Here is a 14,541-nt window from a genome sequence, read left to right on the forward strand (position 1 = left end):
GTTTGAGGTTATGCGTGCGTTCCACATTTCTATGTTGTGGAAGTGTCTCCGTGAGGGGGAGCAGGTGTTGGCTAAGATTCCTGAGGATCTTCAGCCTAACATGAAATTGGAGGCGAGACCAGTGAGGGTTCTCGAGAGGAGGATCAAGGAACTTCGGAAGAAGAAGATTCCTTTGATGAGAGTCTTGTGGGACTGTGATGGTGTTGAGGAGCAGACTTGGGAGCCTGGGGCGAAGATGAAGGCAAGGTTTAAGAAGTGGTATGAGAAGCAAGCCGCGACTTGAACCTGTCTAGCTTGGTCCCATCTATAATCCGTGGCTGGAGCGGGAATGGAGTATTCCAGCCCGTCTCTCTTGTTTTACTCGGTCGCTTGGGATGGTTGGTTGTGCGACTCAGTAACAAGATGAGGTGGTGCTCGGGGTACAAAGTTTCCCTGAGGCGGGGTTTTTGGAGGAAAGTTTCCTGAAATAGAAGTTTTCAAAAATGGAAAGTGCTAAATATGGAAAGTTTTACGGGAGTTAGAATTTGTCCATTTTAGCGGTGAAGAGCCTTGGAGGGGCTTATGTGGCCTTAGTGGTGGACTTTCGAGTCAGTGTGCCCGTGTGTGGCGGTCTTTTTAGACATTGTGTGGCCTTTGTGGCAGGCTGTTTAGCCATCTGTGGCCTTTGTGGTGGGCTGTTTAGCCATTGTGTGGCCTTTGTGGCGGGCTGTTTAGGCAATTGTGTGGCCTTTGTGGCGGGCTGTTTAGCCAGAGTGCCTGTTTAGGCGGTCCTTCGGGGCAGATGGTCTTTGTAACGGTCCTTCGGGACGAGTGGCCTTGGTGGCGGTCTTGTTTAGGATATTTGTTTGGTCTTGGTGGTGGTCCTGTTTAGGACATTTCTTTGGCCTTAGTGGCGGTCCTGTTTAGGACATTTGTTTGGCCTTGGTGGCGTTCCTATTTAGGACATTTGTTTGGCCTTTGTGGCGGCCCTTGTGGCATGTATATGATCCTTATGTGGTCATGAGGTATTCCAGTGAGGGGATATGTGGTTGGTAGGGCATTGAGATGTTTTACATGAGCCACGGGAAGGAAACCTGGATAGGGATAGGACTCAGACGTGTTCAAAATTGTTTGCTCGCGACTCCTGGGGGACTTAGGTTCTCCTGGTACTGCCATATTCTGAGACTTTGTGGCTTGGGAATATGGTTGGTATATCGACTTCGGATGACGATCCAGGGGCGTGCTATAGGGTGGCAACCCGAGAGACAAGTCGGATTTTTCCTTATATATTATGGCATGTGGGCTTATGCCCGATGAGAAGCCAACATTTGGCATGCAGACTTAGGTCTGATGAGGAGCCAATAAAAACTCAAGACTTAGGCCTATGAGTAAAGGAAAGTCCAAAAGTTGAGAGCAAATAACGCCTGGAGCATGAGTCTATCACCTAGAGGTGACCTTCTGTAGATCGGTCGGAGGAGTGTGGGCCATGGAGACGGTTGCACGGGAGTCCTTGGCTGATGGTTGTTCGAGATTTGAGGACGAATCTAGATTGGTGGGGGAGAATTGTAACATCCGTGAACCGAAATCCCGATTTGAGGATTGCATCGGTCGATGCAGATGTTGCATCGGTTGATGCAGGTTCAAGTTTCTGTGTTTTGACTTATGTTAAACGCTGCGTTTTGGGCAAAGGGAAAAGGAAACCATTAAGTCGTGTTTTTGTCTCATTCGACGGATTTGGCCGTTTTTGAGAGAAAACGAAAGAGAGAAAAGGTTCTTGAGTGTTCTTGGTGACTTCTGGAGATTTGAGGCTGTTCCTGTAGAGATCTGTAGCTGGGATCGTTGTAGGAGCTTCCTGGAGTGTTTTTTTGGTTGCTTGAGGGTCAGATTCATCTTGGCAAAGGTAAGTGCAGGACCATGGCTTATCTAAGCTAGAGAACTCTTTAATCTGCTTGTTGTGTGATGTTTGACTTGTTAGATCGTTATTTTGGACGTTAGGAAGCTTTCTTGTGGCTTCGGATCGAGTTTAGTGGTTGTAGGAACGAAGATCCGGCGAGAAGCTTCAGGGAAAACACGTTGCTCGGCATTGCATCGGTCGATGCATATCCTGCGTCGGTCGATGCAAGTGCGAGAACAGCGCGTAAAACTCTAGGGTTTTCGTGTTATGTCGAGCATGCGTCGGTCGATGCAGATTGGGTGTCGGTCGATGCAAGTGTAACTTGCATCGGTCAATGCAGCTTCCTTGTCGGTCAATGCATCCCCATGTGGTATCTATCTATGCATGTTGGTGTCGGTCGATGCAGAGTTGCTGGGTTGCTAAAGTTGAGTCATTAGAAACATTGCTAGGTTGCTGGTTTCATGTTTTCTGATGATTGGTTATTGGATATGGTTTATGTTATAATATTGGTTATTATTGGATATTTATTGGTATTGTTATTCCACTGTTGGTTGTGATTGTGATTAGGTGGCTAGTGGATATGGGACCACTAGTTGTAGTTTACTTATTATATTATAATTATTATTTATTATTAAAAAAAGGTTGGTCCTTTCAACGACGACATTTAGCTAAGTTAGAATCATTTGGACTAGCTAATATAATCGGTTTTGAAAGATAGGTGGTTAGCATGTTTATTTGGGGTTGGGTTGAGAAATTTGAAAAAAAAAAAAGAAAAGAAGTCCCTAAGGTTCAAATCAAGTAGCTCTAAGTCTCTTAGTAAAAAAAAAAAAAAAAATACCTTGCTATAGTCTCGTAGAAAAAAAAAATATAGGAATATTATTAGGAGTTTAGGAATATTATTAGGAGTTTAGCAAAGAAAGAAAAAAACAAAAAAAGAGAGCTAGATGTTTAAAGTTTAGTCCTTAAGGATTATAAAAAAAAAAGAGTTAAAATCAAGGATGAGGGTAGTTTTATTCTAGGGGGGTTTGATAAAAAAAAGAGATGAATGAGAAAATGGTAGATTATCAAGAGTTAAGCTTTGTATTCCCTAATTGTTCTCAATCTTAGATAGTTTTCACAACTGTCTAGCATTTCTTCTTTTGAGAGAAAACCACCCAAAGATATTCTTTGAAACCACCTTACCAAAAAGCCTCACCCTTGAAACCGATTGAGCTTGATTCAACTTCCATTTGCAAGAATTCGCCAAGCACTTAAATGAATGTGAAAGAGATGTTCTTTGGAATTGCAAGTCTTTACTTTTAGTTGGAGGTTGAACTAGATCGATGCATAGTAATAAGCATAGAAAAATATTTGTAAGTATGTTGATTGATCTTAGCACCATTAAACTATCTTTAAGGACTATAGCTTGAACCCTTCGCTTAGCACAAAAAGGTTATTAGTCCCCATTTTTAAAACGTATCCTCCTACTTCCTTGCTAGAGGACTAGCAAGATTTAAGTTTGGGGGTCTGATAACTCTCTAATTTATGAGGGGGTATTAAATTAAGATTTTAGAAGATTTTATGGATTTTAGATTTTGAGAGATTCTGAACGATATTTTATGATTTTGTGGAATTTTATAAGATTCTTTGGGATTTAAAAATAAATTTCAATGGTCAATTGGTGAGATTTGTTGTGAGATTTTAAAAGATTACTGAAAATCACTCGATCAATGAATGCATATTCAAGAAAAAACAAGAAGACATGTTCAGGCTTCTTTCGTATGTGGCTCATGTGTGAAGTTGTTTATAAGTGTTGGAAACTATAATCTCTTTAATCATAGAGATATATAGGTCTTTTCTTCCAGTACTAATCCCAGGGCCGGCCCGGAGCGAAAGCCCAACAAGCAGCTGCTTTAGGCAGCAGATTATATAATACATTTATAGGGCATCATATCCAGAGTTGTGTCGTAGTGTAGTGGTTAGACGTCCTCCTTGTTTTCCTCGGTATGACGGTTCGGGTCATACCAGTTGTGTTGTTTTAAACTATTTTTTGTATTAAATACTAAAACCTAATTTTTTTGCTATCTATAGAACAAGATCTGGTTGAGAAATTTGATTTTTCAAAATTGATGAATGATTTTGCAGGAAAGAAAGCAAGAAGGATTATGTTTTATGGGGAAGAAAATTAATACTTCCGTTTTTTTTTTGGATAATATATATATATATATATATTTTTTTCAGTTTTGTTAAGAAACTTATTTTTAAAAAGTATTTTCTTGTTTCGTTACATGCAAAAAAAAAATTTTTAAAGCATCATTTTCTGATTTGCTTTAAGCATTGAATTATATTGGATCGGCACTGACTAACCCCATAAGCTGCAGTTGCCTATAATTTGATCATAGCTTCCAACATTTATTTCACACATGAGCCACATATCTTGCCAAGGAGAAGACACTCTTGGAGGCTATGTGTTGACACTGGTAAGGTACTTTGATCTTTACTTGTTTAAGGCTCTGTGTTATATAAAACATTGACCTGGTGATCTTGTGTAGATTGAAAGGAGGCTATGAAGCAGGGGAGATGTTCAACGCCTCTCACTGCAATAAAAAAACAGAGACTATCAACCATAGTTTTTTTTGTTTGTTGAACATGTAAATGTTTGGATCCGAAAATATGAAACATGTAACTGATATTAATATGAATTAGCTGTGAGAAACATAGACACGAGCGGTATTAAGCATGTAACTGATATTAATATGAATTAGCTGTGGGAGACATAGACACGAGCCGTATAAAGCATGCTTCAGGAGGCCAACAAAATCCTAGGACGAAGAGAGCTCAAGGTATAATAAAGCCTTTATTTTTATTTTTACCAAGACTGCAAAATTAACAAAGTCAATTTGCGATTTGGTTCTCTAATTTTCTCAGCTAGTGGTAGCGAACCCGGGAGCAGAGGTGATGAACATGAAATCGATTTTAAGCTACTGGGTATAGAAATTGGGAACGAGAGAGATGGGTCTTTGAAGCTACTGTGGAAGAAAGAAGTTGTGTTAGGCTCCGACACAATACATTTTTTTTTGAAATCCTTCAGAATTCCACCCTAGAGATGTGATTTTGTTTGTAATTTTTTTCAACTAAAAAGATAAAAAAAAGTCTCGTAGAATCAGATACAATAAAGTCTTCTAATTTTTATTTTATTTTGAATAACAGTAGATTTGAAATAAGATTTACAAATCAGTAACTGAATAACAAGAGATTGTGTATTATTTTAAATGACTTTACATGAATTTAAAGTTGAATAATAGAAGATTTAAGAAGATTTTTTAAAATCATAAGTTCAATAACAAGTAATTTTCAAAATACCCCAAAATCTTTTAAAATACTAAGTTCACTTAGCCTAAGAAATTAGATGTGTAAGGAGTTTATTGACAATAATGAATCGGTTTGTATTGCCTGCTTGGTCATGTTTCTCCAACGAGAGTTGGGTAGGGGAGTGATCAAGGTGGATTGTTTCTATCACAAGAGTGTTTTAACAAGATTTTAGAGATTCATTGTCAAGGGAATATTTTCTTGAGGCATGTAGGACATCCATACTGGTCAGGAACACTTAGGAGTCGATTACCCCATCCTTAGGAGCTTTCGCATCTTGATTGTTTACATTTTTATTCATAATTCGATCCCTTACCCGAACTGGTACTCGATCACCAACTTCGTGTACACCTTGGAGTTCTTCTTACTCTTCTTGTTTACTCGATCACCCCACCCGATCCTGTACTCGAATGCTTGCATCGAGTGCTTAGGTCGTGTGGTTCTTGTTTATTTAGTTTCTTTTAATTATTTTAGGATTGTCAGATCAAACCCATTTATTGCTTGGCTTGACTTGCATAGTTCTGATCACATCTCATCTGCTAGCATAACAACCATTTGGATTGATAACCCTTTGTACTACAACTGCATAAGGAATTGATACCCTGGGTGAAAATCATGTTATCAAACACTCACATGCGAGTCTTAGAAAACCTAGTGTCACAGACTTCGACAAGGGTTAAGGCACCTCCAGGTACACTGCCAAGCAAATCCGAGGCAAATCCAAAAGAATTCTTGAATGCTATTACCCTTCAAAGTTGAAGGGAACTGAAAGGTCCGCAGAAGATAACAGGGACTGACCGATCCCGTGAAAATACTGGCCGATCTTCGATACCAGAACAGAACAGCGACCCTAATAAGGGAGCCAATGAAGCTGCGGACGACATTGCAATTTCTGGTACTGAAACTGCTGATCAAGAGCAACCCTGCAAACCCCAGCCGCCGTATGTACCCAAGCTTCCTTTTCTACACGGCATAAATCCAAGGTACAAGAGCGAGAATATGAAAAGCTGAAATCAGTGGTAGGAGTGCTTTAGGTCAGACTTCCTTTCATCGAAGCAGTACAGATGGTTCCATCTCTTAAGAAGTATATGAAAGAGATCCTCACCGATAAGCTCAGTTTGGAGAAAGGAGTGATGTATCTCACGCAAGAGTGCAGTTCAATGCTTCAATCGAATGCCCAAAAAATGTGGAGATCCAGGCCCGTTTACTTTGCCTTGCACAATAGGAGATTTCAAGTTCAGCAATTGTCTTTGCGACCTAGGGGCTAGTGTAAGCCTAATGCCACTAAGCGTTGCAACACGACTTGGACTGTACGCTTTCAAACCAACCCAAGTCACTCTAGTCCTTGCTGATCGCTCTACCCGACGTCCAGAAGGACTATTGGAGAACCTTCTAGTGCAAATTGGGAACTGCTACATACCTACCAATTTCAATGTTTTGAAACTTGATGAGGAATCTCAAGACCCTATCCTACTTGGAAGACCTTTCCTGTTCACTGCAGGCGCAATGATAAATGTCCGTGAAGGAAAATTGATCTGCACATGGATGATTTGGGGCTGAGATTTAATCTGGAGAAGGTAGCTAAGAAACCCACCATCGATGGCCAAACCTTCTGAATTGACACGATCGAAGAAATAGCAGACAAAATCTATGAAGAGGTATGCTCGAATGATCACCTGGCTGTAGCCTTGACAAAAGAGGAACGAGAGCTAGGATACTTGGCTGAAGAGACTGTGAGGATAGCAAAAACACTCGACGCTGCAGAAAATTTGGAACACGAAGTCCTTTTTGTAAATTTACAAACTGGACTGACTGATCCTGAAATCGGACTGACCGATCGTTCCTGTTTTTGGATCAGTCGATCCGAAAACTTGCTCTGACACCGAAGAACACCAGGCGGACTGGAGCGAACTCAAGGCTCCAAAATTGGACCTGAAACCACTCCCTGAAGAACTCAGGTATGCTTATCTTGGACTAAACTCTATATATCCGGTAATTATTAATTCTAACCTGAATAATGTTGAGATTGCACTCTTGCTATGCGAGTTGAGAAAATACGGGAAATCCTTGGGCTATTCCTTAAATGATATTTCAGGTATTTCACCAGAATTGTGCTCTCATCGAATCTACCTTGAAGATCCTTCTAAGACTTCTACTAAGCACCAACAAAGATTGAACCCAAACTTAAAGGAGGTCGTCAAAAAGGTGATCCTCAAGCTTTTAGGCGCCGGTGTAATTTTCCCAATCTCCGACAGCATTTGGGTAAGTTATGTCCATGTGGTACCAAAGAAAGGAGGGGTGAATGTAATGACCCTCACAACAGGGTAAAATTCAAAATGAAAACCCATGACCAAAGGACCTGGAAAGGACTTGGAAAGAAGGCAAGGAATGAAGGTAGATGAATTGCTGAAGAAGTGTTCGAGAAAATGTTGACGGACCAAGAGATGGCCGATGGTACCGTACCATATACTATACCACGTACCGTAGACTATACCGCGTACCGCGTACCGCAAGACCCGTCCGTGACGTACCGCAGATCCAAGACGTACCGCAAGACTGGTTCGTGTCATACCGCAAAACCATTCGTGTCGTTTTGCAGAGACGTCCAAGACGTACCGCAGAGACGTCCGATACATGCTGAAGATCGCTCGAGACCGTGCCGTGCCGCGTACCGTGGACTGCACCGCGGTATCGCTAATCCGACCAGACAAAGTTCCGGATTTTAAAGGTGATTTGTCTTCTTAATCAACCAATAGGATTTCATGCAAGAAAGTGGGAGGCATAATTATTATTTTTCTTAAAAAGTAACCAATGAGATGCAAATAGGAGGGAGAGACATCATCATTTTGTTTTCTCAAAAGTTGGCCAATGGAGTTAGACAATGAAGATTCCTTGGGATGGAGTGGCTTGCTCACCAAGTTTTCACCAAGGAAGGAGGAAAGAAATCGAACACTTGCTCGCCATGCATTGGCCGTTGAAACCGCCCAAAACTCACACTTTCCACTATAAATAGAGAGCCTTAGGAGCCATTTCGTTTTCATCCCACCCTTAGACAAAATAAGAAAGTTAGAGAGAAGTTAGAGAGTTAGGGAGAGAGTGTTCTCTCCTTAGAAGCTTTTTTCTTCCGCGAGTAGTTAGCCGTGATAGCCTACGCATTTTCGCGTTGCTAGCTAGGACTAGAAGTCTGTTTAGATTCATTTCTTTCAGCCAAGTTCAGGTGAGTCTCGAAGCATGTATTATGATACATGATAGGTTGGGTTTTGCTTAGGATTTTTGGGTTAAATCTAGACATTTTTTGGTAGATTCGTTTCTTTTCCATCTAGATTAAATTGCATTTTACTTGATTTTCTTGCTTGAATTTCTTGTTTAATTGCACTTGCTAAGAGGTTAGTTTCGGTACTAGACCATGTACAAGGTGAAATGCCCGTTCACAGGTTATAGTGCCGGAGCTTGGAGGTTACTGGGCTCGCTACTATGGCTGATGCTGTCTACACAACGGTGTAGCTTGAGTGACGTTCCGGTTGCGTGCCTTTGTGGCTACAGAGCGGGTGTTCACAAAGTTGTTGGAAGGAGGAAGCATATCGGGCCCATAACTAAAACTTGTTTAAAAGATTAATAAATTTTCTTTTATTCAAGTTTGTTGTTGTTGTTAGTTGTTGCTTGCTTGCTTGTTTGTTTAATTGCTTAATTGCTTTTATTGCTTGCTTGCTTGATTGTTTGATTGTTGCTTGCTTGCATGTTGATAGCTTAGTCTTCCATGTTGATAGCTTAGTCTTGCATGTTGATAGTTTAGCTTGCATTTTGTGTGTTGCTTGCTGGGGTTGGGGTTGGGTTTTGGTTCTTGTTAGGTTCCCGAACTCACTGAGTGATTAGCACTCAAGACTCCATAATTTTTTTTGCAGGTAACCTTAGTGGAGAAAATACTTAGGGGGGAGCACATGACGTTAGGCCAGCCGGTGTAGTGTTGTACTGCCTTTGCAAGATGATTTTCTTTTGTTAAAATAAGTTATCATATTTTGGCCTTAGGCCTGGCGCCATTTTCTTTGTATGAACGTTTTCTAAACTTATTTTATGAAGTAAATAAAGTATGAAAGTTATTTTCTTTAAGTTGTGTGATTTTCAAATAGTACTAGCCTTGTCCGGGCCAGCACAACGCACCAGGCCGCGAGGGTTGCAAAGCCTAAGTAGTCTCGGTTGCGGGCGGAATTGTGCTAGGGAGGACCGGTCGGGAAGTCTTCAGCTTCCGTCCCTCGGCTTGACCACCCCGGCACAGTTCCCATCGTAGCGTCTCGTGGCTGTTCGTTGGTCTGCGTGGCCATAGGATGGTTCGGGGGCGTTACAGTGACAGTACTTGCTAACGAAAAGAAAGAGTTGATCCCTACAAGAACAGTCACAGTGCATCGAATGTGTATCGATTACGGCAAGCTCAATGCAGCCACCAGAAAAGATCACTTTCCCCTCCCCATCATCGACCAAATGCTTGAGCGCCTGGCAAATCACCCTTATTACTACTTCTTGGACGGCTACTCTAGCTTCTTCCAGATCCCAATCCATCCGGATGATCAATAAAAGACAACATTCACATGCCCCTACGACACTTTTGCCTTTTGGGTTATGCATTGCCTCAGCCACCTTCCAGCGTTGCATGATATCAATTTTTTCTGACTTGATACAGGACATCATGGAGGTATTTATGGATGATTTCTCAGTCTATGGTTCATCGTTCTCATGTTGTTTGTCTAATATGTGCAAGGTTCTTCAACGTTGTGTGGATAAACATCTTATTCTGAATTGGAAAAAATGCCATTTTATGGTCACCAATGGGATTGTTCTTGGTAATCGCATTTCTGAGAAACGGATAGAGGTTGACAAGGCCAAAATCGAGGTGATGTCCAGTCTACAGCCGCCTAAAATGGTGAAAGATATATGTAGCTTCCTTGGCCATGCTGGATTTTATCGACGGTTTATCAAAGATTTCTCCAAAATCACGAGGCCACTTACCCAGCTGTTATGCAAGGACATCATATTTGAGTTTAATGCAGAGTGTCTAGAGGCTTTCCTTACACTTAAGCAGGCACTGATATCAGCTCTAATAGTCCAACCGCCCGATTGGAGTCTGCCGTATGAAGTTATGTGCGATACAAGTGATTTTGCAGTAGGAGCAGTTTTGGATCATTGCAATAACAACAAGCTACATGTCCTTTACTATGCTAGCAGGACACTCGATGGAGCATACACAAAATATACCACGATTGAAAAATAGCTACTTTCCATATCTTTTGCCTTTGAAAAGTTCTGATCTTACCTGGTTGGCTCTAAGGTGATTGTCCACACTGATCATGCTGCACTGCGCTATTGATTGACCAAAGAAGATGCTAAACCAAGGTTATTACGACGGATCCCACTTTTGCAAGAATTTGACCTTGAACTAAGGGACAAGAAGGGGGTGGAGAACGGAGTGGCAGACCACCTTTCTAGACTACGGGTTGATGTTGAGATCCCCTTCGATGACCGACTTCCCGAAGAGAATGTGTATGTAGTCTCGCTGCTTAAGGACTACTACAAAGACAAAGCCAATGTAAAGGTTCTTCAATAGATTTGCCATGACTCTCCATGGTATGCTGACATCGAAAATTATTTGTGTGCTGAAGAGGAACCTCCAAACTTTACTGGATACGCAAAGAAAAAGTTTTTGCGGGATGTGCAACACTATTTTTGGGATGGGCCTTACCTTTACAAGCATTGTACCGATGGTGTTTATAGAGGATTTGTTCCAGAATCAGAAGTCCCATAAATCCTTTTTCACTGTCATGGATCTAATTACGCAGGACACTTCGCTACATTTAAAACCGCAGCTAAAGTGCTTCAAGCAGGCCTATGGTGGCCTACTCTGTTTCGAGATGCACATGATTTTATCTCTAAGTGTGATACATGCCAGCGGAGAGGAAATATTAGTAGACAGAATGAGATGCCATATAACTTTATATTGCAAATTAAGGTCTTTGATTGTTGGGGAATTGATTTCATGGGGCCCTTCCATCCTTCGTATGGAAACCTCTTGATAACAGGATTTTCACCCAGGGTATCAATTCCCTATGCAGTTGTAGTACAAAGGGTTATCAATACAAATGGTTGTAATGCTAGCATATGAGATATGATCAGAACTATGCAAGTCAAGCCAAGTAATAAATGGGTTTGATCGAACAATCCTAAAATAATTATAATAAACTAAATAAACAAGAACCACACGACCTAAGCACTCAATGCGAGCATTCGAGTACAGGATCGGGTGGAGTGATCAGGAAAACAAGAAAAGTATGAACAGCTCGAAGGGTTACACGAAGTTGGTGATCGAGTACCAGTTCGGGTAAGGGATCGAGTTATGAATAAAAATGTAAACAATCAAGATGCGAAAGCTCCTAAGGATGGGGTAATCGACTCCTAAGTGTTCCTGACCAATATGGATGTCCTATATGCCTCAAGCAAGTATTCCCTAGACAATGAATCTCTAAAATCTTGTTAAAACACTCTCGTTATAGAAACAATCAACCTTGATCACTCCCCTACCCAACTCTCGTTGGAGAAACATGACCAAGCAGGCAATACAAACTGATTCATTATTGTCAATAAACTCCTTACACACCTAATCTCTTAGGCTAAGTGAGTAAGTCTCTAGCATTGATTGATTCAAGCATTTGATCTACATCTCTCGATGGTAAAACACCCTAGATCTAATCTCAACCTCTCGGTCTATTGATAGCATTAAGAACACCAATCTAGAAGGGAATTTATAAAACATAAACAACCAAGCTAAGACATCCTAACTAATCAAGAAGTCATAATTTTCTATCCCATCCCTAGAAACTTTGTTTCACTACTCAGATCTCATTGCAGAAAACATAAAAGCATAGATAAACGAAAATTGCATTGTATTGAAATATAAAATAGAAGTGAAGAGTACATAGTAGAAATCTAAAAGAATAGCAAAGAAAATGTAAAATAAATCCTAACAAAGTAGAAAAATGTTTGAGTCGCTCAAGATCTCTCTCAGAAGCTCTCGCTCTCTGTGTTTGAGTGTTTGCGGCATGCTAGGGCGAGAGGAAGAAGAGGGGGGTTTATATATGGAAACCCCTTTAACCTAGCTTCCCAGTCCTGCCCGAGGGTCTGCTCGATAAGGCGCACGAGGATGTGGTCGGGTTACTCCTCGGGTAAGTCTTTGGGTTGTTCTTCCTTCTCTTGAATCCTCCTTGATCGGGTTGGGGTTTGGACTGTTCTTCCTGCTCAATAGCTCCTTCGGGTTCATCCTCGGATTTGACCTTGTTTCTCCCCATTTTAGGCTTCAAAGCACATGTTTTCATCCAAAGTATGCAAATACAAGAATGCAACACCCTAAATGGCCTAAATGCGAATTCCTACAGTTAATGACCTAATAATGCTAAGGTTAGGTTATAAACAATGCAAAATATGGACAAAAAAGGATGCTTAAAGCATGTAAATTAGAGAGTTATCAGACTCCCAAACTTAAATCTTGCTAGTCCTCTAGCAAGGAAGTAGGAGGATGAGTTTTAAAAATGGGGACTCATAACCTTTTTGTGCTAAGCGAAGGATTCAAGCTATAGTCCTTAAAGGTAGTTTAATGGTGCTAAGATCAATCAACATACTTACAAATATTTTTCTATGCTTATTACCATGCATCGATCTAGTTCAACCTTCAACTAAAAGTAGAGACTTGCAATTCCAAAGAACATCTTAGGGCATACAAAGCTTAACTCCTGATAAACTATCTAAGATTGAGAACAATTAGGGCATACAAAGCTTAACTCCTGATAATCTACCCTTTTCTCATTCATCTCTTTTTTTTTTATCAAACCCCCTAGAATAAAACTACCAACAACCTTGATTTTAACTCTTCTTATCTTCCCTTCTTTTTTTTTTGAATAATCCCTTAGGTCTAAACTTTAAACATATAGCTCTCTTTTTTTTTTTCCTTTTTCTTTCTTTGCTATACTCCTAATAATATTCCTCTATATTTTTTTCTAGGAGACTATGGCAAGATCGTTTTCTCTTTTTTTTTTTACTTACCGACTTAGAGCTAATTTAATCAAACCTTAGGGACTTTCTTCTTTAATTTCTTTTTTTTTATTCCTCAACCCAACCCCAAATAAACATGCTAACCACCTATCTTTCAAAACCGATTCTATTAGCTAGTCCAAATGATTCTAACTTAGCTAAATCAAGAGTCAGTTTTTTGTCGTTCTCAATACTCTCAAGGTTTCAAAACCTATATCACAATGAAAATGCCTCACTCAACAATTCACAACAAGGTTTGAAAGAAAGGTTTGGGTTCAAGGGTAGGGAAAAATGAATCGGGTTAAACAAAAAGGAGTTACCATGAGAGAGTATTCAAATTCCATAAGCAAGACAATTTAAGTTCAGGTTAAGTCCAATAATATAGAGATGATTCAATGTTCAAGCAAGTGGAGGAAGCATTCAAAAGACACAAGGTTCTAAACAAAGATTTTTCATTTTTTCAAAGATTGATCTAGCAACAATGAACTGTGATTAAGGGCTATAACTTCAATCCTAAGGTTTGATTTTAAACAAGGTGGTTTTAATCATTGTCCCCTAAGATGCATATGCAACAATCCTATATGAAGCAAACTAGACTCAATCCTAATATGTAAAATGCAACTACATGAACACTCTTTTTTTTTTTTTTTTAAATTTTTCAAAATTTTTGGGTTTTTTTCAATGCAAATAGATGCAGACTCAAATGAATAAAACTAGCATGCAAAAAAATTGAAATAAGAAAATAAGAAAATAAAACACAATGTTATATACATTCTCAGACCCTCCCCCATACTTAAGTTACACAGCCTACTGTGTAAATAAAAGTCTGAAAAAGAAGTCTGAGAATCACACAAAATGAAATAAAACTAGATGCAATGGTATAGAAAATGGTGTGGATGAAAGTGGTACCTCATGGGTTGGTGAAGAAGGAGGTTGTAGCAGCCTCCATGCTCGCCAACGTGTAGCCAGGGTCGTCACCGGCTACAGCAGGCGCTGGGATTCGCTCATTAGAGAGCTCGGTTATGTGCATGGATGACTTGCTCGGACGAGTATCCGAGGGGTTGATCGGGTAGGGCATCGCGTAGCTCATCGGGTAGGACATCGGGTAGTACGATGGGTACGGTGGCAGAGGTCCGGAATGATCACCCGTATAGCCGTTTGCAGGGTGCATCGAGTACGACATTGGATACTGCATCTGATATTTTGGAGGGAAAGTACCCGAGTGGTCACTCGGATGTGTGCTTGATGGA

The 14,541-nt window shown here is 40.4% G+C and overlaps 1 protein-coding gene across 1 annotated transcript; it reads left to right on the forward strand.

Moving 5' to 3' along the window:
- Positions 1-6,394: 6,394 nt before the first annotated feature.
- Positions 6,395-6,781, forward strand: LOC147938020 (uncharacterized). The gene has a single exon (XM_087465430.1). The coding sequence runs from the start codon at positions 6,395-6,397 to the stop codon at positions 6,779-6,781; it is 387 nt and encodes a 128-aa protein (XP_087321556.1).
- The last annotated feature ends 7,760 nt before the right edge of the window (positions 6,782-14,541 follow it).

Source organism: Camelina sativa, chromosome 9 (assembly GCF_030686135.1).
Source record: "Camelina sativa cultivar CO46 ecotype springtype chromosome 9, ASM3068613v1".
NCBI classification, from domain to species: Eukaryota; Viridiplantae; Streptophyta; class Magnoliopsida; order Brassicales; family Brassicaceae; genus Camelina; species Camelina sativa.